This window comes from Odocoileus virginianus, chromosome 19 (genome assembly GCF_023699985.2).
Source record: "Odocoileus virginianus isolate 20LAN1187 ecotype Illinois chromosome 19, Ovbor_1.2, whole genome shotgun sequence".
NCBI lineage: Eukaryota > Metazoa > Chordata > Mammalia > Artiodactyla > Cervidae > Odocoileus > Odocoileus virginianus.
Window position 1 is genome coordinate 19,578,609 of NC_069692.1, and position 24,201 is coordinate 19,602,809.

At 36.7% G+C, this 24,201-nt stretch overlaps 1 protein-coding gene and 1 non-coding gene across 2 annotated transcripts in view; both read right to left on the reverse strand.

The window, feature by feature from the left end:
- Nucleotides 1–24,201, reverse strand: part of RFX6 (regulatory factor X6) — a 118,218-nt gene that overhangs the window by 31,265 nt on the left and 62,752 nt on the right. Inside the window, exons 2-5 of the mRNA XM_020901722.2 lie at nucleotides 18,094–18,250; nucleotides 15,248–15,371; nucleotides 13,460–13,521; nucleotides 1,008–1,085 (exon numbers count right to left, since the gene is read on the reverse strand). Of these exons, the coding sequence (XP_020757381.2) occupies nucleotides 1,008–1,085; nucleotides 13,460–13,521; nucleotides 15,248–15,371; nucleotides 18,094–18,248 (419 nt within the window). The 5' untranslated portion in view covers nucleotides 18,249–18,250. The remainder of the gene's footprint in view (nucleotides 1–1,007; nucleotides 1,086–13,459; nucleotides 13,522–15,247; nucleotides 15,372–18,093; nucleotides 18,251–24,201) is intronic.
- TRNAC-GCA (transfer RNA cysteine (anticodon GCA)) lies at nucleotides 1,921–1,993 on the reverse strand. Its single transcript has one exon. It is a non-coding gene; the product is annotated as a tRNA-Cys (tRNA).

Here is a 24,201-nt window from a genome sequence, read left to right on the forward strand (position 1 = left end):
ATATATATACAGTTATAGCTACCAAGGAAATGCAGAGGACCTACAAAAGTAGTAACTTTATACCACGACTAGTGAAATAAATCTAGAGAAATGTGTTTGATTTTCAGAGGGACCCAAGCTTCTAAGGGAAACTAGAATAAAGGATATTGAGCAGAGTCAGGTAAGAATTGAGACAGTGAAGGCACACAATATTAAATACTTGTGTGTTCTAGCCTGTATTTTCACTTCACAGCAAGCAGTGGTTAGTAAGCTGCCATTATGTTCTCTGTAGTATCTGAGTTCATCTTAGTATGACTCAGGTGACTAAAATTATTTGCTTTTCCACAAGATATCTTACTTTTAAAAATAAATCATTCTTTTGAGAGTTAAGAGCAGTTCTTGGTAAATCATACCATAAAGAAATTTCAGATGCAGATTTAATCATTTGGAGTTCTAATATTTTAAAAAATAATAATTGCATTGGATGCACCTTACTTGGCAATAACATAGTCCTGAAAGTTGATGGCAGATTAGAGCAACATGTTCTTTATATTCATTTGTATTTTTTCCTTCACAGAGATTTGGTAGCTGGGGTCAGTAGCTTTATCATACTAAAGTAAGCTGGTATATTAGAGCATATGTGACTAGAGATGAATAAGCTTTTCATTTTCATAAGATACTGGCCAAAGCATCTTTAAAGCAGGTTATCTCATAGAAAAAAATACATTTTCTGCCTTTATTTTATTGAATCTAGCTTGAAAACCAATTTAGCCTTATAAGCAAATATTAATTTAAAAGCAATTCTGCTTCCCTGGTTTCTCTTTTACATCTCTCTGAGACACCTGGCTCACCATTAATTTCTTATTAATGGCTGCAAATTATATAAATTGCCCAGTCATTGTAAGTGTCCATACAAAGTTAAAATTAAGGTCTGATGCTTAAAGGAAAACATTTATCAAGTCATTTTATTCGATATATATTATTTAAGGACATTCAGAGAACTTGTCTTGAAGATAGCAGGACTCTACCTTGTCAGGCCTTTTCCAGAATAAACGGAGTGGTAATATGCACTACTCTCTTTGATGCCAATCCCATAATAATGATACCTAGAACAAGAACCAGCTCTGTGTTAATATAGTTTTTTGAAGTGGAAAACTAAAGTAGAATTGAAGTGAATCACAGGTAAGAACTGCAGTCCCTTGATCATCATCTTCCTTTCCTGACTTTTTTCAAGTAACATCTTAATGTGTTTAATCCTTCTTTAACAGTAACTAACCCTACTTATGTTTCTATTTCTGGCTCTAAGCTTGAAAAAGAAGGAAAATCACCTATTGCCAATCCCTCTCAAACCTCTAAAAAATTGTTTCAAAAGCCAGAAAAAGGAAAAAAAAAAAAATGTAATTCCAGGCATTTAACTGTAGGCACTTAAATTTGTAAATGTAGACACTGGCTCTAAGTATATCCAGTGTATCTATCTACAAATTGCTTGGTTCAATTTGAATGTGGTCAATTGAAACAGAAAATGGTGGGTCTTCTTCATAGTACATCTATTGAATGGAGAAGAATGTGACATTATGTGTGGGGAGGATGATGATGTCATGTATAGGAATATGTACAAAGCATATGACCCTTTAAAAGTTATTTTCCTCAGGAGGAGTGAAAAGCCCAATTCACCATCATTTTCACTTCAAGTTTTTGTGCAACAGTGGGGAGAAAACAACTATGTGATGAATCAGTGGAAATATGAAACATGGAATGTAACAGTGTGACAAACAATTTGTTATCAGTTTCTCTATGGAACCTGAAGTGAAGTGAAACTGCTCAGTCGTGTCTGACTCTTTGTGACCCAGTGGACTGTATGTAGGCCACCAGGCTCCTCCATCCATGGGATTTCCCAGACAAGAATACTGGAGTGGGTTGCCATTTCCTTCTCCAGGGGATCTTCCTGACCCAGGGATCGAACCTGGGTCTCCTGCATTGCAGGCAGATGCTTTAACCTCTGAGCCACCAGGGAAACCCTATGGAACCTGTGACACAGGCAAATGTAGCATTCCATGGAATCTCAAGTTGTACCTCATTCTCCTCAACTGCAGAATCCTGACTTACTTCACACCCAAGTACAAATGCTACACACGGGACACAAACACCAGTTGGACAGTGGGTATTTAGTGAGGGTGGCCAAAGTCTGCTAATTTCTGCCTGCACTTTCCCTTCCCTTCTCTGCCTACCACACAGCACCATTAAATATTTGGTTATCTACCATTTCAATTTGCATTCATCTAAAATCAGGGAAAGAATGAAATAAAAGGATAAGGGGGCTTCCAGTAGACTTCATTGTAATCATATTTAAAAATTCATTTCGTAGCATTGCCATCTGAGTTTAAAGTGGAGAAGACAATGGAGGATCTATGCTTCAAGGCCCCTTTGCTGACCTCAATAATAAAGAAGGGACTTGGCAGAGCAACTCTAACCCCAAGTGTTTTCAAGTCTCAGGACAAGAGTACAAATGGAGGCCCACAGGCCTTATACCTAATTACTTAAAATATATAAATCGAGGGAACACATTGTGAAACAAAATGTCCCTGTCCTCCTGTCTGGACAGTATACCACCATAATGATCTGGTGGGTAGGTCTGAACTTAGAACGCCTAGACTCCTGAAGTTCCATGAGGAAACATGGTGGTGTGAGAAGAGCCGTCCCCACCTCACCTCTCTCCCCAGCCTCCGCTCCTGTTCACTGTGAGGGGCTGCCTGAGACCACTTCAGCCTCCACATCCAAGATCCACCCTCACACACACCTGGACAGCTGCCCCTGAGCCACCGAACAGGTCTGTCTCTTGAGGATGGATGAGGGAAGAGGCCTACATAGGCCCAGGAGGCAGGCCTGAGGCTGTTTGGAGTTCTTGGGCCCCTTGGCCCTAAAATGTGGGCTGGAAGGGGCGTGTGGTCTCCAGGTGGGCACATCCATACGGGCTGTGAATTCCTTGTCTCCTGAGGAGACCAGCTGAAAGAGGGCAGAAACAGAGCCCTCTGTAAGTGTGAGTCCCAGAGGTGGCTTCTCACCCATTAGGTTTTAAGGGCAGTATAGTGGTAGAGAAGATGCCTCTAATGACACTGGGCCATTTGAGATGGAAAAGAAAGCATTTCTAAATATGAAAAAAATTACATAATTATAATAAGAAATGCTTCAGAAAGAGCTGTTCTATTTGATCAAGGTAGTGAAGATACTTTATGAGTATACCAGACTTGGAATAAGTTTTCAAGCCTTCAGTTTTGGCAGATAAACAAAAGCAGTCTATTAACCTAAAGAGAATAAGCTCCATTTTTACAGTAAGAAAATAGCCCTCTGGTAGATAAGGGAAAAGAACTTCTATGGTATATTAGGACAAAGAGAGAAATGAAGGAAATACAAACTTCAGCAAACTCCAAAATTTTGAGTTTATTTGCCTCTAATTAGAAGCTGAAAGAAGAAAACTATTTAAATCATACATAAATTACTAAAAGCAGCTATAGTAATAGAAAATGATAAGGTAAATACCTAAAAACCATAACAAATGGACATATTTAGATGACATTCGGCCAAGCATATTAGGATTAGTTAGTGAACATAAGTCTGAAATAATTATAACTATTTTTCTTTTATTAGGTTTTAGAACTAAGATACCAAAAGAAAATGACTTTGTATTGGGTTGAATAAAGCAAGAGATGCCTGAGAACAAGAGAAACTATTACAATGAAAATAAACTGCAATTTCATGATCTTTAGCAAAGCTTGCTCTTTGCTCTATAGATGCCACAGTTCAAAAGACTTCACTAACACAGCATCGTAAATCAATTATACTCCAATTTAAAATGGATTAATAAAAACATCATTGTAGCCACTGTCTGAAGCAATACATGGTAAGCATTGCTTTAAAAGTTGATTGATCTTCCAGGTGGTGCTAGTGGTAAAAAAAAATCCCCCTGTCAATGCAGGAGACTAAGAGACATGGGTTCAGTCCCTGGGTTGGGAAGATACCCTGGAGAAGGGCATAGCAACCCACTCTAGTTAGTATTCGTGCTCAGAGAATCCCATGGACGGGGAACCTGGAATGCTACAGTCCATAGGGTCACAAAGAGTCAGACAAGACGGAAGCAACTTAGCACTCAGCACTCATTCTTTTATATAATTTGACCTTCTTGTTTCTCATCTATAATCCTTTTTCAACAGGTAAGTAATATTACACCACGATGAAATGATCTGCCATGTAAACGGAGAAGAAACTACATTGCCTTCACATGTGGTAGACAAAATTTGTAAGACAAATCAAAGGGATAACCATGAGTTCAGCAAATATTAGATGGTACACTTATCCTGACCCCCATGGGAGCTGTCAATACAGTGATGAAAAACCAGACGTGGATGATCAACCAGGAACCTATTCGTTTCTGAATTTCACCCTGCTTCATGGCTTCTTGAGCCAGGCTGCCTGCCAGTCACAGAACAGTGACCACACTGAACAACCCTTAAGACAAACTTTACTTTTATGTAAAAATATCACTTGATGATCACTTTTTGTAAAAATTGCAACATCCTTTAGGACCCCCCAAAATACCGAGTAACATGGATTTGTAATTCTTTTTTTACTTCAGATTTTTAAGGAAAGAATATTTTTATTACACAATTCATGTGTTCCTTATTTTTATAAAACAGCTCTTATTTTGTTTCCTCCCTTCTCATCATTAAGGCAGAATATCTTTAAAAATGGGTTTCCCTGGTTGCTCAGATGGTAAAGAATCTACCTGCAGTGCAGGAGACCTGGGTTCAATCCCTGGGTCAGGAAGATCCCCTGGAGGAGGGCATGGCAACTCACTCCAGTATTCTTGCCCGGAGAATCCCCATGGACAGAGGAGCCTGGTGCACTACAGTCCATGGGGTTGCAAAGAGTCAGACACAACTGAGCAATTAAGCACACACACATCTTTAAAAATAGAAGTATTTAATACCTCCACCTACAATGAGAATCAAGATGTTACCTCTAAAAAAAAATCTTTTAAGTAATGTATTTTATTCATAGGTCACATATAAATGATACCATCAACCAGATACACACTGATACCTGAAGAAGGTAACTTGGTCAGCAATTTTCCACTCTACATGGGAGAAGCAGCCAGCCCCTTTCTCATTAGCAATGTCTCATAATTGAGACATGTTGAGGTACTTGAGCATGTTACATGAGCACAACCTTATAAATATGCTGGACAACAAGGAGCTAGTGAAAGAGTGAACACTCTTTCTTTCAAACATGTATCCAAGGCTTACTGTGTGCTAGGAGTTAAGGATACAAAAAGAGACTGATGAGGGTTTCTGCCCTGGGGGAGTGGGTAGTCTTGGGGCGGAGGCGGGGGGGGGAAGCATGCAAAGAAAGAATTGCAATACCAAATTAACATGTGTTAAAACTGAAGCAGGTGATAGTCAATACTAGTGTAAATAGTTACGACTATTTATTTAATATTGAGCAACTATTACATGTAAAAAATTTTTACCTATACTTCACCTCGAAATTCCACAGCAGCCTGCAAGTAAAATAATATCTCCATTTCAAAGCAAAGTTCAAAAAGGTTATGTGATTTTTTGAACAAGTTGTGTGAAAGGTTATGAATTTGAAGACAAAATTCAAACCAGAAGCTCCACAGAGCACTCTCTGTGAGACCATGTTACCTCCATACCCAAGATACAAAATTACACTGCATCTTAATTTAATTTATAATTAGAAATTCTTAGGTGAAATATAGTTCAAATATGCTTGCACTCAGAAGACACACTCCCTCTCCAACTTCACAGTAATCATTAAGAATTAATAGCTAACTTGAATCATTAAGAACAATACCATTGGTCTGAATGTTTCATATTTGAAATTCTATATGTAAACAAATATACCCTCTAGAATATAAGCTCCCTATAAAGGGAAATCAATAAATATTTGTTGAATAAATACATTCGTCACATGAAAAAAGTTAAAAATAACAATGTGTCATAAAGAAAATGTTATAAACAAGAATTTGTTAATAAAGGGCATACATAAAGTTATCATACACTTAAATATAGCACAATTTAAAATTTGATAGAGATTAAATCTCTTGTTTAATGTGATGTGAGGAAATTGACTAATTCCTTTAACTCTACCACAAGTACTGAATAATTTAGGGAGACCCGGGTTCAATCCCTAGGTCGGGAAGATCTCCTGGAGAAGGAAATGGCAATTCACTCCAGTATTCTTGCCTGGAAAATCCCATGGATGGAGGGGCCTGGTAGGCTACAGTCCATGGGGTCACAAAGAGTCAGACACAACTGAGTGACTTCACTTTCACTTCCACTTTTGTGAATAATAATAATAATAATAATAATAAACTATTACATTTATTGGATATATAGTTTACATATAAAGTAAAGTAAAATAAATATTACTTTACTTGAAGGCTGCTGTGGAAATTTGAGGTGAAGTATATGTAAAGTTCTGTACATGTAATAGTTGCTTAGTAAGTGGTAACTATTTATACTGAATAATAATAAAGAGAATTTATCCCTTTCTGAGTTACTTGCTTTCCATAAATAATGTGTGCTTTCCTTCCTTAGTGCCTTTATCTTGTTGAGCTCTTCTCTGGGAATGCCCTTCTTCCTACATGCCCTCGTTTGTTATCCATGATTCAAGGCATAGCTTCAACACATGAGGTTTTGCATGGTATCTTAGGTAAAATTAATTTCTCTGTCCTTTGAACTCTTGGTTAGTTATCCCATGTAGCTTTGTATCTCGTACCATTGGTATGTGCATATACAGCTTATCTCCCCTACTAACCAATAAGATTTAGAGGAAGGGAATTGTATCTTTCCCTTCATTGTATTCCCCCTTAAAAATTTATGTAAAGAAAAATCCTCATTTATTGGACCAGTCAATGTGTTCTGCTAGAAATCTAGAAACTGATAAAACACACACTCTCTTAAAGCCAATAGTTTTCAATAATTGCTTTATAAGACTGCCTTTTCAGGTTACTGGTAAAATATTAGGGTTGAATAAAAGTTGTATACCTGAACAATGTATATAAAGGACATGGCAGTCAGTGTATTTAGGTGAAAAGACTAGAAATTGCTAGAAATATAAATCTCAGTATTTTGCAATGACCATTGTAACGTTTTAGTACACTTCATATCCAGTTTCTTCTAGTGCCAGTAAAATAATCTTTCCCCTTTAATCTTCCTTTTAGTCTAACTAGGAACATGTTATCATCTGAGTGATGATTTAGTGTCTTTGAGAGAGATAATTGAGCAGCATTCTGTCTTCCTAACAGCTGAAGATAAAACTCATAAAACAGGGGAGAGTAATTTCAAACAAAGTATATGTGAATTTTTTTAATCTCACTTGCAACATTTTATATCATTATTTGTTGTTAAAATATTAGCCTAAAATAAATCTTGCTAGGAAATATTTGCCAGAAATATTCTAGCATAATAAGAACATACACAGGTAAATAAAAAGTGAGGTTTGAATAAAAAAGTGAGGTTTGCCTCACTATGGGATAAATAGTTTTTTTAATTTATATACCAATAGACAATGCCTATCCTGTAGGTTACTCTATTTCCAAACATTTCATAGTTCTTTCACCCTATATGATTTTTATCTATTTTTATCCTAAAAGATATATGATAACTACTTAAGAATCCTGGGTATGATTACCTAATTTAGCCAATAAAATGTTTGCATAATACAAGTAGTCCTTGTGATTAACAAAATTGTGTTCATTCATTAGCATCAACTGTCCTTTGCCTTGTATCAGGTGACAGACATCATTTACATTTTAGGAATGAAGAAAAATTGTTCATTAATTTTTATGTCCACATTTTAAAGTGAGTGTGTTATATTTTAATAGGACAAACGAAATTATTGTTCCTCTTTTTAGTACTAAAATATTTACTTTGTGTCTAATACTTTCCTTCATTTGAAGATCAGTTTATACCTACACCTATATGTCTTCTTTTCCATTTTGTCATTACATAGAATTCCTGAAACATATGTTCCCACTGAGCTAGTAGCCCTGATGTTAGTTTACATTAGACAAATGATAACTGATAAGGAAATGATGGGATTAAGCTGTTCAGGGCCTTGCAATAACTTACTATGATAAGAGCAGCTGCCATATCAGTTTTATTAACCCACTAAATCACTACTAATAAATAAGATAATAGCTTTTATCTGTCATGTCTGAAAACCGAGATTTGACTGATCAAAGTCTACAAGAAATTAAAATGTAACTTCAAATCAAACAGTTTACTGTGTGCATGAAGTCTCATGAAATCTAGTGGGCTCCCCTGTCTTTTCCCTTATCCCACTGAGCGGTTTTGAGCAAGGGTGGGACACAGACTCTTTTGCTAGTTATTGTATCTTTAGGGCTTAGTCAGTACCAGGACACACAGTAAAATGTTTACCGAATACATGAATATTAATAGTGAAAGTTTTTTGACACTATGTACCCTATCTTACTATTGTCTAAAACTCTTTAGCACCATGCCTTGTACATCAATAAAAATCCATAATATATTACATTCAAAATAATACATTCATGATACAAAATAGGCAGGAATTACTTTTCATTAAACATTCTTTGTACCTATAGAATTTTGATCAATTTATATTTACTCAAAATCTAAATTTAAAAATTTTCACAGGAAAAAAATCAAAGTATATTATCAACATTGGTGGTGAATCAAAGAGAAGAGAGAAAAAAACCTCAAAAGCAAAGTCAGTTTTTATAATGGTATTGAGAACATGCAGAAACTGCCATTGGGATTGTTGGTTTCCTTGGCAGGGAAACTTATAAACTTATAAATAAATTAATACTTATAAAACTTATAAACTTATAAATAAATTAATACTAAATTTGTTCATATATTAGAAATAATTTAATAGATATTTAGTGATAGTACATTCTGGGCACTATTATAAAAATGACAACAAAAGTTTTCCAAAATTACTGGTAAAATTGGGAGAAATTATAAATCTTGTTTCTCCAAAACATGCTCACTTCTTCATTTATGTTTGTTTCATCAATTTTTCACATTTCCAAACACATAAAAATATTTTTCATAAAATGCAAAGTTTTGAAATATTAAACAGTCAGTAGAAATGATGATTGTGAAGATGACATGCCAACATAGAGAAATTTTGGACAAAAATTCAAAGTAGAACATAAAACTGTTTGTGCTACAAATTTGCTTTTATACAAAAATATCTCTAAATAAATATAAAATAATTTTAAATGCCTTATGATTGATGCCTGAGAAATGTTAGCTCTTTGAAGAAAAGTCTAATAGCATACATCTACAACTGCTATATCAGAAAAAATAAAATAGATACCTCAAAAGCTCAAAAGTTCAATTAAACAACTTTTTGATATGATATATTGGAAAGAAGAAATTTTATCAGTTGTTAAAGCACAAACTTCAGAGCAAAACAAACCTTGATTTAAATGCCAGCATTGTTATTTTATAGTATCTGTATGGCCTTGGGCAAGTCAGTGATCTTTGAACTGCAGTTTCCTCCTTTGTAAGACACAGTAATTCCAACCTTGTATTGTCATCGTAAAGACTAGAGAGTGAGTGTGTATGTGTGCATGTGTGTGTAGTGCTCGATAAGTAATAACTTTTAATTGCATTGATGACTTTTGGATGCACTGTGAATAATATATTATTAATTTCATATACTATTAATAATAATTCCTTTACTATTAAGGATAGCGAGGTTGAAAGCATATTCATGTCTCCATTCATTTCTATACTTTTTTCATTTAATTCTCACACCAAATCTAATAGCTAATGGCATAGCCAATTTCTTGATGAAAAGCTGAACAACTCACCCAGTTATATATGGGAATATGGGATTAAAGCTCAGATTTGTTCAACTTTAAACCTCATACTCCTAACCACTAGGTGACTCTACCTTTTGATATATTATCTTCTAAGATTTAAAAAAAAGTCTAAGAGTATTTCTTGGAAATGAAGAAAGTCGGGAAAATCATCTCACTAAGAAAAATTACATCATCAAAATATGAACAGTGACAAAATACATGAACTCTACAGCTTGCCATATCATTCAACATACTTTGCTGATACATAGAAAAAAATTTGCCCATGATATCAAAATACCAAAAGTATAATATGCAAGTTATAAAAAGCAAATGGCCTATCAGCAAAATAGGAACAAATTCAAATTGTTAATGCTATGCTCTTGGGCATCAGCTGTTAGATACCAAACAAATTCCCTGAAGTCACTACATATTGTAACAACATAAACCTACACACTGGAGCCTCACCGTCACAATGGACAAGGTTAATGATTCATCCCTAATCCTAAAGGCTCCTTCTGGGATTAATTGACTTTCTCTGCAGCCTGACTGTTTGTCCTCTTGTAGACCCTGTGAAGAGGATTTCTCTGCATTGCTTAGCCTCTTTTTCCACTGCCTATTACCTCAAACACTGTTTAATCTTTTATCTCCCTACACAGTCCAGCAGGAATCAAATTCAGTACAAATTAGCTAGTTAAACTGATTCAACTTTGAAAAAAAGCTGATTTGGTTAGAAGGAACGAGCCAATTTTGTCTTTTTAAATCTGGCATTTCATTTCTCAGGTCACAATACTATTAACATTAATAGGAATCAATGAAATAAATATTAATTGATAACCTATTATATTGCTTTTGTTTTGTTTTGGTGTTAAGTTGTGTCTGACTCTTCTGCTACCCCTTGAACTGTAGCCCACCAGGCTCCTCTGTCCATGGAATTTCCCAGGAAAGAATACTCAAGTGGGTCACCATTTCCTTCTCCGAGGGGTCTTCCCAATCCAGGGAATCAAACCCAGGGATCAAATCCACATCTCCTGCACTGGCCAGAGGATTCTTTACCACTGATCCACCAGGGAAGTCCTGGGCTTCCCTTGTGGCTCAGCTGGTAAGGAATCCGCCCAGAATACAGAAGATCTGGGTTCAATCCCTGGCTTGGGAAGATCCTCTGGAGAAAGAGAATGCTACCAATTCCAATATTCTGACCTGGAGAATTCCATGGACCGTATAGTCCATGGGGTTGCAAAGAGTTGGACACCACTGAGCAACTTTACCTTTCACCAGGAGAGTCCAATCTATTACATAGCAGACCACAGAAAAATACAAGAATGGGTGAGACAAAGTCTCTATCCTCAAAACACTATCTTTTGAGAGGAAGAGATAAGTTAATTTCCCACTAGGATAGGTATCAAAAACTGCTATGAGGGTGCAAAGGAAAAGCGTACAAAACATCAAGAGGCAAAGAAAAGATTCAAAAGAAGAGGAAGTTCAGGAGACATTCTTTTAAATGGATAGGGTTTCAACTGCCTTCTAGGGAAAAGGAGATCTTCCATGGAGGAAGACAGCATGAACAAAACAGTGGCAGTTGAGAGGGAAGCAAAGAGAACTAACTGATCAATAAACTGGTGAGAGCACAGGCTGCATGCTGAAAAGCAAGGTGCAGATAATAAGAAAATGGTTTGGCACTAAATCGTAATGGACCTTTAGTGTCAAGGTTAGAAAAGTTTGTCATGAGCAGGTGGAAGTCTCTGAGGATGACAGAGAAAAGATTGAATCTGAACTTCACAAGGTCAAGATGAGAACTATATTGAACAGACTAGAAAGACAGCGTCAAGGTAAGGTTTTGAAAATATGAATGGAGAGAGACATAGATTCAAGAGAATTCATAATGAAATAGGATCTATTTTTTTGGCAAATGACTAAGGCTGAGCTAGCCAATAGAATACCCACAAATCACATGTGTATACTGAGCCACTTGAAATGTGACTAGTCTGAATTGCTATGTAGTGCAGCTATAAAATACACGTGGGATCTCAAACACTGGTAGGAAAGAAAGAATGTAAAATATTTCATCAATAATTTTATTTTTTATATGGTCAAATTATCATGTTTTGGATATGTTGACTTAAATAAAACATATTAAAGTCAATCTCATCTGTCTCATCTTACTTTTTTAACGTGGCTTCTAGAAAATTTTGAATTAAATACATGGCTGCATTATTTTTTTTTGGACGATGCTGGACTAGATATTAGGGCAGAAAGAGACACTGGATAAACTGGAAAACAAGCGACAGAAGAGGGAAAAAGACTTGATAGTGGTGTGACAGAAAAGCCATAGCGGAAGCTTTATGCATTTATTTATTTTAAGAGTACATTATCAGTGGATTCAAACTCTAGACAGGTGCCTAGGAAGATCAGTAACAGTAAAAACAGGCCATTGAGTTTTTGCCCAGGTAAAGAAATGGACAAGACTGAGGTATGTGATCAGTGGTAAGGTAAGTGAACAGATAGCTACTCTCAAGAAATAGCAGAGAAGAAAAATAAAAGCAATATTGAAGAGTATAGCAGGTTTGAGATAATTTTATTTTTATCAACACAGAAGAGATCTGAATATGTCTGTAGACATTAGGAAAGGAAAAACTAAAAAAATGGTGGACAAAAGAAATAACAGATGAACAGGAACCTGTAACTGAAGATTCCACAGAGATTGTCCCAAGAAATAAGTAAAAGCTAATGTTACCAACAGAGAGAAAACGTGACTGTTTATTTTATATTTATATTTCCATTGAGTCATTTGTGCCTGTCATTTGTCTTGAATGGAAAAGAGGGTAATATAAAGAAATTATTATCTGGGAAAGAAAACCAGAGGAAGAACCTGGACCGTGTTCAAACCCTCCCTGCCCCTTCCTGCTCTTTGGAAGTGTGTGGATTCCACCCAGTCACTTAGGTATCCGTTTGCATTTCCTTTTCATGATGCTGGTACCTTCAGCTGTGGCTTTAAGATTATATAAATGATTCATTTAGATTATTCCACCAGAGGACTTCCCTGGTGGCTCAGTGGTATAGAGTCCGCCTGCCAATTCAGGAGACACAAGTTCGATTCCTGGTCTGGGAAGATCCCACATGACATGGAGCAACGGCCTGTGCACTCTAACTACTGAGTCTGTGCTTTAGAGCCCGGGAACCACAACTAAAGCCTGTGCGCCCTACAGTCTGTGCTCAGAACAAGTGAGCCCACCGCCATGAGACACCTGTGCACCTCAACTAGAGCAGCCCCCACTTGCTGAAACCAGAGAAAAGCCCAAGCAGCAACAAAGATCCTGTACCGCCAAAAACAAATAAATAATGTAAAATAAATAAAAACGATTATTTCACCAGAAAAAAAATGATTTTTCTGTGTAAATTTAGCTTTTTAAACATTATTCTAAAATTCATTTATTTTTTTTTCTTTTTAGGTCTTAATAGTTAGTAAAGCAGTTCTCTGCTTTATCAAGAAGAGAATACCTCGTTCTATTCATCAATAAAGACAATCCTTGTTTCACACTGTGTTAGTCCTCATGTATAAGGTACCATGTTGTACAGATCTGAAATATGCTCATTCATGTGCCTTACTTTGAATGGCCTCTTGTTCCAAGCCGCCGAGTTGTCAAGAGAGGAAATTTTTGACGAATTGTCTGAAAAGAAAGTCAATTACTTTAGTTTTTAGGAGGTGTGTGGTTCTATGGCAAGGCTCTCATGATCAATTAATTCTAGAAAACAAATGTTGAGCTTTGAGTAAATATTTAGTCTGGAAAAAATAATGTCATACACATATTGATACATAATGACACATCTGCACAGGGAGAGAGGTATTTTTTTTTTTTTGATGATATTGTTCCATTGCCCTTTTCTCAATTTCCAAAGCAGATTATACCAATATGTGCTCTTGCTTGATGTTACTACTAGATCAATTATTACTTTATTGATATACTTTGTGGGAAGATTTGGGTTTCTTTATAGTAATTCTTTGCAGAGATTTACCCAAATTAAATATCTATCTCCAGCTCTGAAAGGACATGGAAATTTTCTTTGTCTTACCAGATCTCCACAGCAGTGTTTTAAATTTTTTCTTTTCTGTGGTTTCAAATTTTAGTGTTTTAAATTCTTTTTCTCTAAACTGGCTAAAAATTAGCGCTTGAGTAATGAACAAAAATCTCTCCTGCATAAAAACAGCGGTTTTAACCTGAATCTTAGGAGATCCAGACATGATCTTCTAAAGACTCCATGGCAAACTTTATGCATTAATATGCGTCAATTTCTTGAGGACTGGTTCTATAGTTTTTATCATATCCTCAGTGTTTCATGGCTCTCCAAACAGTTAAGAATTACTATCATAAGGAGGCCTAGTAAAATATTATAGCTAAAATGGATATTAGAAGTCATCTTATGCAACCTCCTCATTTTAGAGAATGAGTGAACTGAGTTTTGAGGACGTTAAGTGCTTTTCAGGTCTCCTAACAAATTAGAGTCTAGGCTGGAACCAAAATCACTGGATTACCATGCCCTCATCACATTGTGTGCTGTAAACAGATAAGTTTTCAAAATAAATTCATAAATTATTTTATTTTTAAAAAAATGAGAAGCAGACCATAGTCATCATTATTTTCTAATACAACGAGTCCCTCTACAGGCTAGAATTTGGATTTCAGTTGCTAAGAGATATAATAGCTGAGATCTAAACTTCCAATTTCTCTGGGATATCTGAGACAATACAGCAGGACGAGAATCTCAAAAAACAAGACTTTCTCAAGAGACAGAAACTGTTTCCCAATTCTTAAAATGAGACCCATGTATGTAAATACAGAAGCATTCAGTTATAGAGATTCGCATCCTAACCACACAGGTTCAGTAAAAAGGAGTATTTTTAAAGGAGAGAAATTTAACCAATCCCATCACAACACTTTGGGAGTTTGGGGTGTAAATATACTTAAGAGCAAATGAAGGATTAAGAGAACTGTTTCTGAAATAGAATAAATGCAATCACCAATTATATTAACAAGATACTTGTCATTTCCACTTAGTTTTGCTTCTCAGTATAGGCCATACCATTCTTTTTAATGTACCCCTCTTTGAAGGGAATGGAGCTTCAAATGGAGCTTCTTTTAAGGTCACATTAAATCTTCTGATAGCCAGGGTTCTATTATTTAAAACATATAGAATTACAGTTCAAGGTAAAACAAACAGTAGGTAAAATCTACATTAAACATATAGTAGTTGCAAATGCAGTCCTTAAGAGATTTCATTTACAAAACAGATCTCTTAATATTCTGTATGAAAACTTGAACAGTTAAGTTTGTTTCCATACTGCCTGCCTCACATGACTTTAGTTGTAAGGTAGTATAGCCAAAATGTGGTATTTACCTTTCCAAAGGTGGCTGCGCAGGCTGGCTCCAGCTGTTCTTTCCTGCAGAAATCTAGATAGTGTGCATAAAGGATGCACCGTGGTAAGCAAACTCCTTCACATACAATGTAATTCTCTTCAAGCCTAAGAAAAAGGGCAAAGAATTAGTTCAAACCTTTTTTTAAATTTCTTCTTTCCTTCCCCCCTCACATTTTTTAGTGTTCCTTTTGAACACAGACTCTATATGAATGAGTTCATGACCAGACATAAGTAGACTTCTTTTATTCTGGATAATATTAAAAATACGATCACAAGAAATAAAGTTAGAAGAGCAAGAACCTCAGTGAAGACCTGTTAGTGCAGTTAAAACACCATGGCTAGGACAAAATCACTTCTGCCTGGTCCACGTGCCTGAATACCTTACTTCTGAGTAAATCTTCACTGTTCATCATGCTTTGCTGTGTGATAACCAAATTCGAATAGTGAAATTGAAGGTGATGGTTTTTTAAAATAACATTCTCGAGAGGCTTCAGGTTGGTGAATGCCTACAATCTCTTACTTTCACTTACAAAGTAGTTCTGAACACTGAATAGTTAGGGAAGTATGGTGACACATTTATTTGCAAAATACATAAGCATAAATTAACTTTGAGTTTGAAATAGTACCAATTTATTTCTATCTCTACCCTTTTTTGCTGTAATCAGTACTTATAATTACCTAAAAGATCCTGTACTCACGAGACATAATGTTATTCTCTATAGATGCCTCCAAACATGACACTAAATTTGGTTCTATATTATAAACATAATCATATAATCTTTGAAAATTTAGAAATAATTCCATTTAATTTGGATACCAGCAATTGCAATTGCACACAATTTATATTAATGTAATAATATATATTTAAGTGTTACAAATACCTGAACAGCAATCAAGAAATCAGAACTTGTGGATTCTGCTTTCAATTCTTCTACCCTTACAGTAGATGATAATGGCTAAAATTTACTTACATTCTCTTTATGTACAGTAAAATCATAATTACTACTATACAGGAGCAACACAATATAGAATATACATTCAGGTTAAAATTGAGTGAAACTTTTCAAGATATCTGATTTAACATGTTCCCAAGGTGTGTGAGATAAAAGCTACAGGGTGTGTTTCCTGGGATTTGGTTCTTTATTTCCTTTGTCATAGAAAGATGGAAATCCCAGTAAAATTTGCATGCATAAAACCAAACACCTAGTTGACAGTGATAATTGAAGCTACTCAGGCAGATTTTTTCACTTTAATTTTTAATTCTAATTTTTAACATCCCCACTATAATCTGTAATTATAAGGGAAAATTATCAAAAGGTAAATAACTCACGTAGGTTTTTTTAAAACTATGCATCTCTTTGGGAGGGGGTGAGAGTGTGACAGTTCAAACAAAAATGATGATATTTTATAGTCTCAAAAAATATGAAAATTACTGAGAAATATTCAACTATTTAAATGACACATATAATGTCCACTTTTTCACCTGGCTATATTGACATTGTTGGCATTGTTTTTGTCTTCAAAATACTGACTAATCCTAGACATAAATACAATCTTAATTTTGGATATGACTTTTTTCTTTAATTGTAATGTATTTATAAAATAAAAACCCAAGTTTGTTCCCATTCACTCAAATTGAATGGAAGTGATCATTCAAAAAGCCTTCATAATATATTTGAAGTCAAAACCTTTTTGCTCCAATTATCCTAAAGAAAATAGCAGCTTCCTAAATATTTAAGATAATTAGCTCAATTATTTACTGCTCTAGTATATTCTTAAGTAATAAATGAGATATCAACTTTAATAGATAGACCATAAATTTAGAAGGATATTAAGGTTATATTTCAAATGTTTGGAAGAATTAAGGACACAATCACAAACATTTAGTGTATGCAAATTGTAATTCAATGTTTAAATGAAATAAAATGTACTAGTTTTTATTAAGATACTGTTTTTTCTATTGTATTTTTCTAAGATTTAGATCACATTTTACATATAAACAGACTGTGTTAACTTATCAACAAATAGACATTTTTACTTATTTGCATCCTATTTGGAATTTGGGAGGAAAGTTCTTTACCCTACAAAGGGAAGTTTAATATTGTGTTTTTACTTTAGATTCCTCTTCCTTTTGAAACAATATTATAAAGGTTTCTGTAGGACCTTTATTTAGAGAGCCTACTGATAAACTCTTGATTTTAAAAGATTTTCCACAAAATCTAATTAGTGATATTTCACTGTAATAAATCATATATAAAAGCTACTATAAAAATAGTTGAATATTTAAGTTAATAGCACCATTTTAACTGATGGATCTATGTCTTCTAGTTCAAACATATTTCATTTTACGGCTGAACTGATACACAATTGATACACAATTTTGAATTTGCGCTCTATGGTAAAAGGTAATGTTAAGATCCTTCCTCTTTTTAAGTTATTTTTAAGAATCATGTTTTATAAACATAAAATTACCAAATAACAAATCTATAAGGGCTGAGTTGATTGCATGTTAAACAAGTAAGTCATATCATTATTGCTTACTTTCAAAGAAATTACAATAATGAAACTACAACAAAGAAATTACAAAGAAATTAGCCAATAATGAATAAAGTGATGGTTTTTATTTGCATCGCAGATCATTTTTTACCCGTACCAGAATATGTCTCTATACTAAACATCCAGTGAAAACAATTTTTGGATGAATTTCTAATTGATCTTTTAAACTCCTCCAAGAAAGTTTGAGAGAGAACCAAATGGAGAAAAGCGAATCTGAATGTACTGACTTTAAAAACTCAGCAGGTGCTGCAGCCCCCTGAGCGAGCCTTACCACCGCAGAGTGAGCTGGGTCTGCTGCTTTTTATCCTTCATCATCTGTGTGACGGTTTTCTTCTGCGAGAGGTGTGGATCGGCTGCTTTGGTTTTGCTGTCTGGATTATCCGCATCCTCTTCTTCGGAGGAAAAGTTACCATTGCTTAAATGCATTTCTGATTGCCAGTTGAAAAGATGATAAAGAAAACCAGAATATAACATCAATTAATTAGCCCCTAAATGTATCTTGGCGTCAAACGGGGTGGTCTATGGGGGAGAGAGAGTTACACAAAATCCCTTAGACTTCATTTCTATTTGACCAGCATTTTCCTAGGGGAAACACAAGTACGTTTGCGATGTGTTTATCTTTATCATTGGAGGCCCTTTTAGAACCACATCCGAGTCCCCCAGTCACGTCCCGGGAGGGCAGAGCACTCACCGGCTTTAACTCCCCCGGGCAGCTCCGGGTCGTCCGCTCTCTCCCCGCTGCCCAGCGCGCGCCCCGGCTGCGCTCCGGCCGCCAGGTACACCCTTTCTTCGGGGTAAACGAGCAAACCCTTGCCCAGGAGCTGCACACAGCACTCCTCCTGGACTTCGGGGGAAACCGGGGGAGAAGCCTGCGCCTGCAGGAAGGCGTCTTCCAGCTCCGGGACCTTGGCCATCCTCCTGGCCGCCGAGGCTTGGGCACCCGCCGCTCGACCGGCGCCCAGCGGAGCCGGGAGGCCGGGGCGGGGCGGGGCGGGGCGGGGCTGGGGACCCGGGGCCGCTGGGGCGGAGGCGGAGGCCGCGGCTCGGGATCCCCCGGGCGTCGCGGAGAAGAAAGGCCCGGCCCAGGTACAGCTCTGACCTCCCTGGGAACCGGGTGGGCCGAGGCGGGACTGCCTGTCTCCACCTGTCTGCCATCCTGACAGATGCTCTGCTCAGAACTCACTTCCTCACCTGCGCCAGTCAAGCCTGAGCAAGGAAGTCCCTTTCCCCACATCTCCTTCCCTCTGCTTCCTCTTCTCCCATCTTGAGCTGGGACCGAGGACACTTTTCCACACCCAAAGCTCTCCAAAGAACCAAGAAAGCGACACTGTCGGCTCGGGGTGGGGCGGGGGGGGGGGCGAGGGAGGGGAGAAGCAACTCTCCCCACCTCAACGCTCAGGTGACATCAAGGATGCTTCCGGGCACAGCCCCGAGTCTGCACGCCCGGGCCAGAAGAGGGGGACCCCAGAGCACCGCTCAGTCTTTGCATAACGTGGTCTGGGTAGATTTATTCCCAGAGTAATCCTGGGCGGTGGCGGGTGGGGGGTGGTGAGGGGTCTTCCCAGTGACCCGGACAGACGCCATCTCGTCCCACAAGTGGGAAGACCGCCTTGCTCCCCAGCGCAGAATGCCTGTCTCTCTGCCCTCTGGGACTCTGGCTTTGAGCTTAGAGGAAAAGATGCATCCACTCTCTACGTATTTTGTAGTGTAAACGCGTCCCTGACGACTCCTCACCCCTCATACCTGGTAGTAGTGCAGTGGACGTTTGCGGAAATGAAAAAATGAAGTTGCCACATTTCATTTCCAATCTAAAATGCCGAGGCAGTCGTGTATGGGGGGAAATATCTTGTTCTCTCTTTAAGAAGAAATCAGTAAACTTGGGCTCCGTGTTGCCTCATTGACACAGAATCGTTCCTTCCTTCCGTCTTCTGTTCTTTTGACAGATATTGCCCTGTGCTTACTCTATGTTTGGCGCTCTCCAGAGAGAGCAGGTATCTTGCTTTCATTCACACTTCTTCACCACAACCTGCAGCCTGCCATCCTCATTTGGAGCATTAGTAAGATAGATCACTCCTGAAATTTAACAATGTTAAACTATATTATATCCAAATATAACATGGAAAAAGCAAAATGGGACCCAAGGTGGTGGATGGCTGAAGGGTGGATTATAGGTGGGAGTAAAACAATCTAAGAGCATTACTTGGCCAAAGTGGCTAAGATTATGAGTGTATTTGACCCTTACCCACTTTTCAGCATAACTTATGGGAAAGTCACCACTTCTCTGTCAGAGATTTTCTCCTGGTACCTCCAGAGCCTGGATCTAGGTTGGGGCCATCCATATATCCAGGCACCCAAAGCTCTAAGTCTATACCACCACCACGCCCTACAACCTTGAGTATCAGTCTCCTCTACCCAATACCCCTCTTTGCAAAGCCTCAGAGTTTTCTCAGTCCATGGGGCTCAGCCCTACAGTGCTAAAGTTTAGAATGTCCCTTCTTTACAGAGACACCCTCAGACTCACTCTATAAAGGAAGTCCTAGTGGTTAACTGCACACAGAAAGACTTTGTCCACTTGTATCGCATAATCATAAGAAAAACATTCAAGAAAATTACTAGGATTTAAAAATAGCTTTTTAAAAATATCACTAGATGGCCAGGTTGTATGTGTGCGTGTATGTCATACAGACACTAAGTGAATATCTGGCAATTATCCAGTTGAATTGATCAGTGAAAACACAAACCACTTAAGGCCCCAAGTGAACTTTTTGCTTTATTTTTAAGTAAACTCTTTCCCCCTAACAAAATAATATGTAAGTTCTTTGTACTACTGGTCAGAAATAAAAATCTGAAAGACTTATTATAAGAAAAGAAATTGAATCAGTAATAAAAACATTTCCAACAATAAAAGCCTAGGACAAGAGGACTTGAATGCTGAATTATACCAAATGTTTAAAAAAGAGTTCATACCAATCCCTCTCAGATGCAGTAAGAGTGGTGCTCTGAGAAGGGAAGAAAAAGATTTTATCATCCTAAATTGCCATTTGTGATGATCATAATTTGAGCTCCTAAGAACAATGATTTAGAGACAAAAGAGTGATAAGCAAGTAAAAAAAAAATATCCTAGGCAAGAAAATAGGTAAATATAGAAAATGATCTTTTTAAAATAATGCTTCTAAACATTTTGTTTTTTATTTTCCATTAAGAAATTTGCATAAACCATAGATTCTCTTCCCAGAAGATAAAAGCACACACATGCACTCACATACACACACATACAAAATTCTGTATGCATTACAGATCTCAAAGAATATCTGAAAAAGTTTACTGTTTGAAGAAAACAGCCCAGTGATATACGAGAAAGGAGATTCTTGGAAGTTCCCAAGAGAGAATGAGAAGTTCCCATGAGAGCATCTTCATGACTGGAGGTACCACATTAAAGGGGAAAGGAGTTTGGAGTCAGATACGCTGGCACTCGTTCTCCTAGTGACTCTTACTTAGCCTTTCTGTTTCTTTCTGTCTAAACTGGAAAAAATATAACTATCTGCAGCAGACTCATGGGTGCTTTCTCAGATCCTCTTGGGTCCCCCTTATATTTTTGAAACACCCTTTCTCCAGCTTCAGCTTCCTTTTGTTTCCAGTAATCAGCTCTACCACTCACCACCTGAAAGCACCTGACTCTTCTTTGGAGGAGCTGCCCTTGGCTACCAGACCACCTCTGCCCACAGGCAGAGTGAGCCCCAGCACCTCCGTGTTTATACATCCCCCGGATAGCCCTTAGCCAATGACTGACGATTAAGGAAAATAAAAGTCTAGCTCATTGACCTCCTGGTGGATAAATATGAGTTGCAGTTTACAGTCCAGAGTTCCTCTGTGGGATCAGGCTGAAGCATCATCTGCTGGAGTATTCCTGGAAGCCTGTTTTTTTCTTTTTGTCCTTTTTAAATTTTATTAGCTTTTTAAATTACAAGATAATCATCTCACCCTCTCCTTCCCCCACTGTGTCCAAAATGTCCATGTCTTCTTTCCTGCCCTATAAGTAGGATTGCCAGTACTATCTCGATTCCATATACATGTGCTAATACATGATATTTGTCTTTTTCTGATTTAACTTCACTTTGTATAATAGGCTCTAGGTTCCTCCACCTCATTAGAACTGACTCAAATGCATTCCTTTTTATAGTTGAGTAATATTCCATTGTGTATATGTACCACAACTTCCTTATCCATTCATCTGTTGATGGACATCTAGGTTGTGGAAACACATTCTTATTTGGCTTCTTCCGCTTCTCTGTCCTCCTGCCCCATCCCTTGTTTCTCCTCAAAATGGTTTCTTAAAAATCACATTTGTAGATGACTACTTGACTCGTGTTCTGCTGACATAAGATACCACACTATAGCACAGATGTAAGAATTAAATATCGTGAAAAAGAACCTAAGTGTGTTCTTTTTTATGACAGTGACTGGAACAGTAAGCACTCAATAAAAGGTATCTAATATTTTTATTCTGAAACTTTAGGTCTTTCATTCATAGGAAAAAAGAAAAAGAAATTTTCTCTTTCATTGCTGAATGATTCTAAGAAACATTTTGCTCCTTGCCCAGACTCTTTCTGGGCTTTGAATTTGATGCTCTTCTTCACACTTTTAATATATACAAAAATTAACTTAAAATGGATCAGAGACCTAAATATAAGAGCTAAAACTGTACAATTCTTAAAAAGGAAATCTTAGTGTAAATCTTCATGACCTTAGATTAAGCAGATATTTCTTAAATATAATACCAAAAACATAGCAACAAACAAAAAAAGATGGATTGAACTGCGCTAAAATGTGTACATCAAGGAACACACTATCAAGAAAGTGAAAACACATAGAATGACAGAACATTTAAGAATCACTACCTGATAAAGATCTAGACCCAAAATATCTAAATAATTGTTATAATTCAACAATGAAAAGATAGTAGCCCAATTTATAGACGGACCAAAGATTTGAATAGACATTTCTCCAAAGAAGGTAAACAAATGTCCAATAAGCACATGAAAGAATGTTCAATATCATTATCCTTAGGGAAATGCAAATCAAAACCACAATGAGATAGCACTTTACTCCCATTAGGATGGTTATAATTTTTTAAAGGAAAAGGAAAATAAGATATAGAGAAACTGGAAGTCTCATACATTGCTGGTGAGCATGTAAAATGTAGCTACTGTAGGAGACAGTTTGGCATTTCCTCTAATATTTAAACATGAAGCTACTCTTTGTGGTTGTTGTTCAGTTGCTAAGTCACACCCAACTCTTTGTGACCCCATGGACTGCAGCACACCCGGTTTTCCTGTCTTTATCACCCAGAGTTTGCTCAAACTCATGTCATGTCATATCATGGAGCTACTGTATGACCCAGTAATTCCATTCTTATATAGTCACCCAAAAGAACAGAAAACAGAAAACACCCAAACATAAATACAAATGTTTGTAGCATAATTATGCATAATAGTCAAAGCAGATACCACCCAGTGTCTACCACTATTGAGTAGATTAATAAAATGTGATATATTCATTAAAAGGAATCATACTTAGCAAGAAAAATAAAGAAGAACTGATATATGCTACAATATGGGTGAAAATTGAAAATCTAATGTTGAATGAATGAAGTCAAATATAAAGGCCACATATTGTATGAGTCCATCTATATGAAATGTCCAGAATAAACAATTCCATAAAGACAGAAAGTAGATTAGTGATTGTGAGTGACTGGAGGTGGGGTATTGGGAAGTAACTGCTTAATATATATGGGGTTTCCTTTGGGGGTAATGAAAACATTCTGGAATTAGTAGAGTTGGTTGCACACCATTGTGAATATGCTAAAAAATGAAACAAAACAAAACACTGCATCATATACTTCAAAATGGTTAAAATGGTGGATTTTATCTCAATAAAGAAAAAATTTAAATAGACAAGTTTAGTGTTATAAGGATACCTTACCAGATAACAATGACTATTTAATCCAAAACTTTGCTATGAATAAAATTAGAAAGTTTGGGAAAGCTTCCCAGGCTTATTTTTAAAATATGAGCTATTAGTTTTGCTACCGTCCTATAGATTTCAATCAATTATGTCTATATCTTTCTTCAAGTCTAATTCCTTCATCCTCAGTCTTGATTATGCCAGGTTAATTTTTTTCTTCTTTCCTTCCTACCTTCCTTTTTCCCTTCCTTCCCTCCTTCCTCCCTCCCTCCATCCCTCCCTCTCTCTCTTTCTTGTCCTTATTGCATGTAGGATGAGAAAGAAGTACTAGAAAACAAAGAACATGGAGGAGAGAAAGAAAGAAAAAGAAGGGTCAAGAAATGGTTGAGAGGATTGAGGGAGTCAGTAAAAAGAC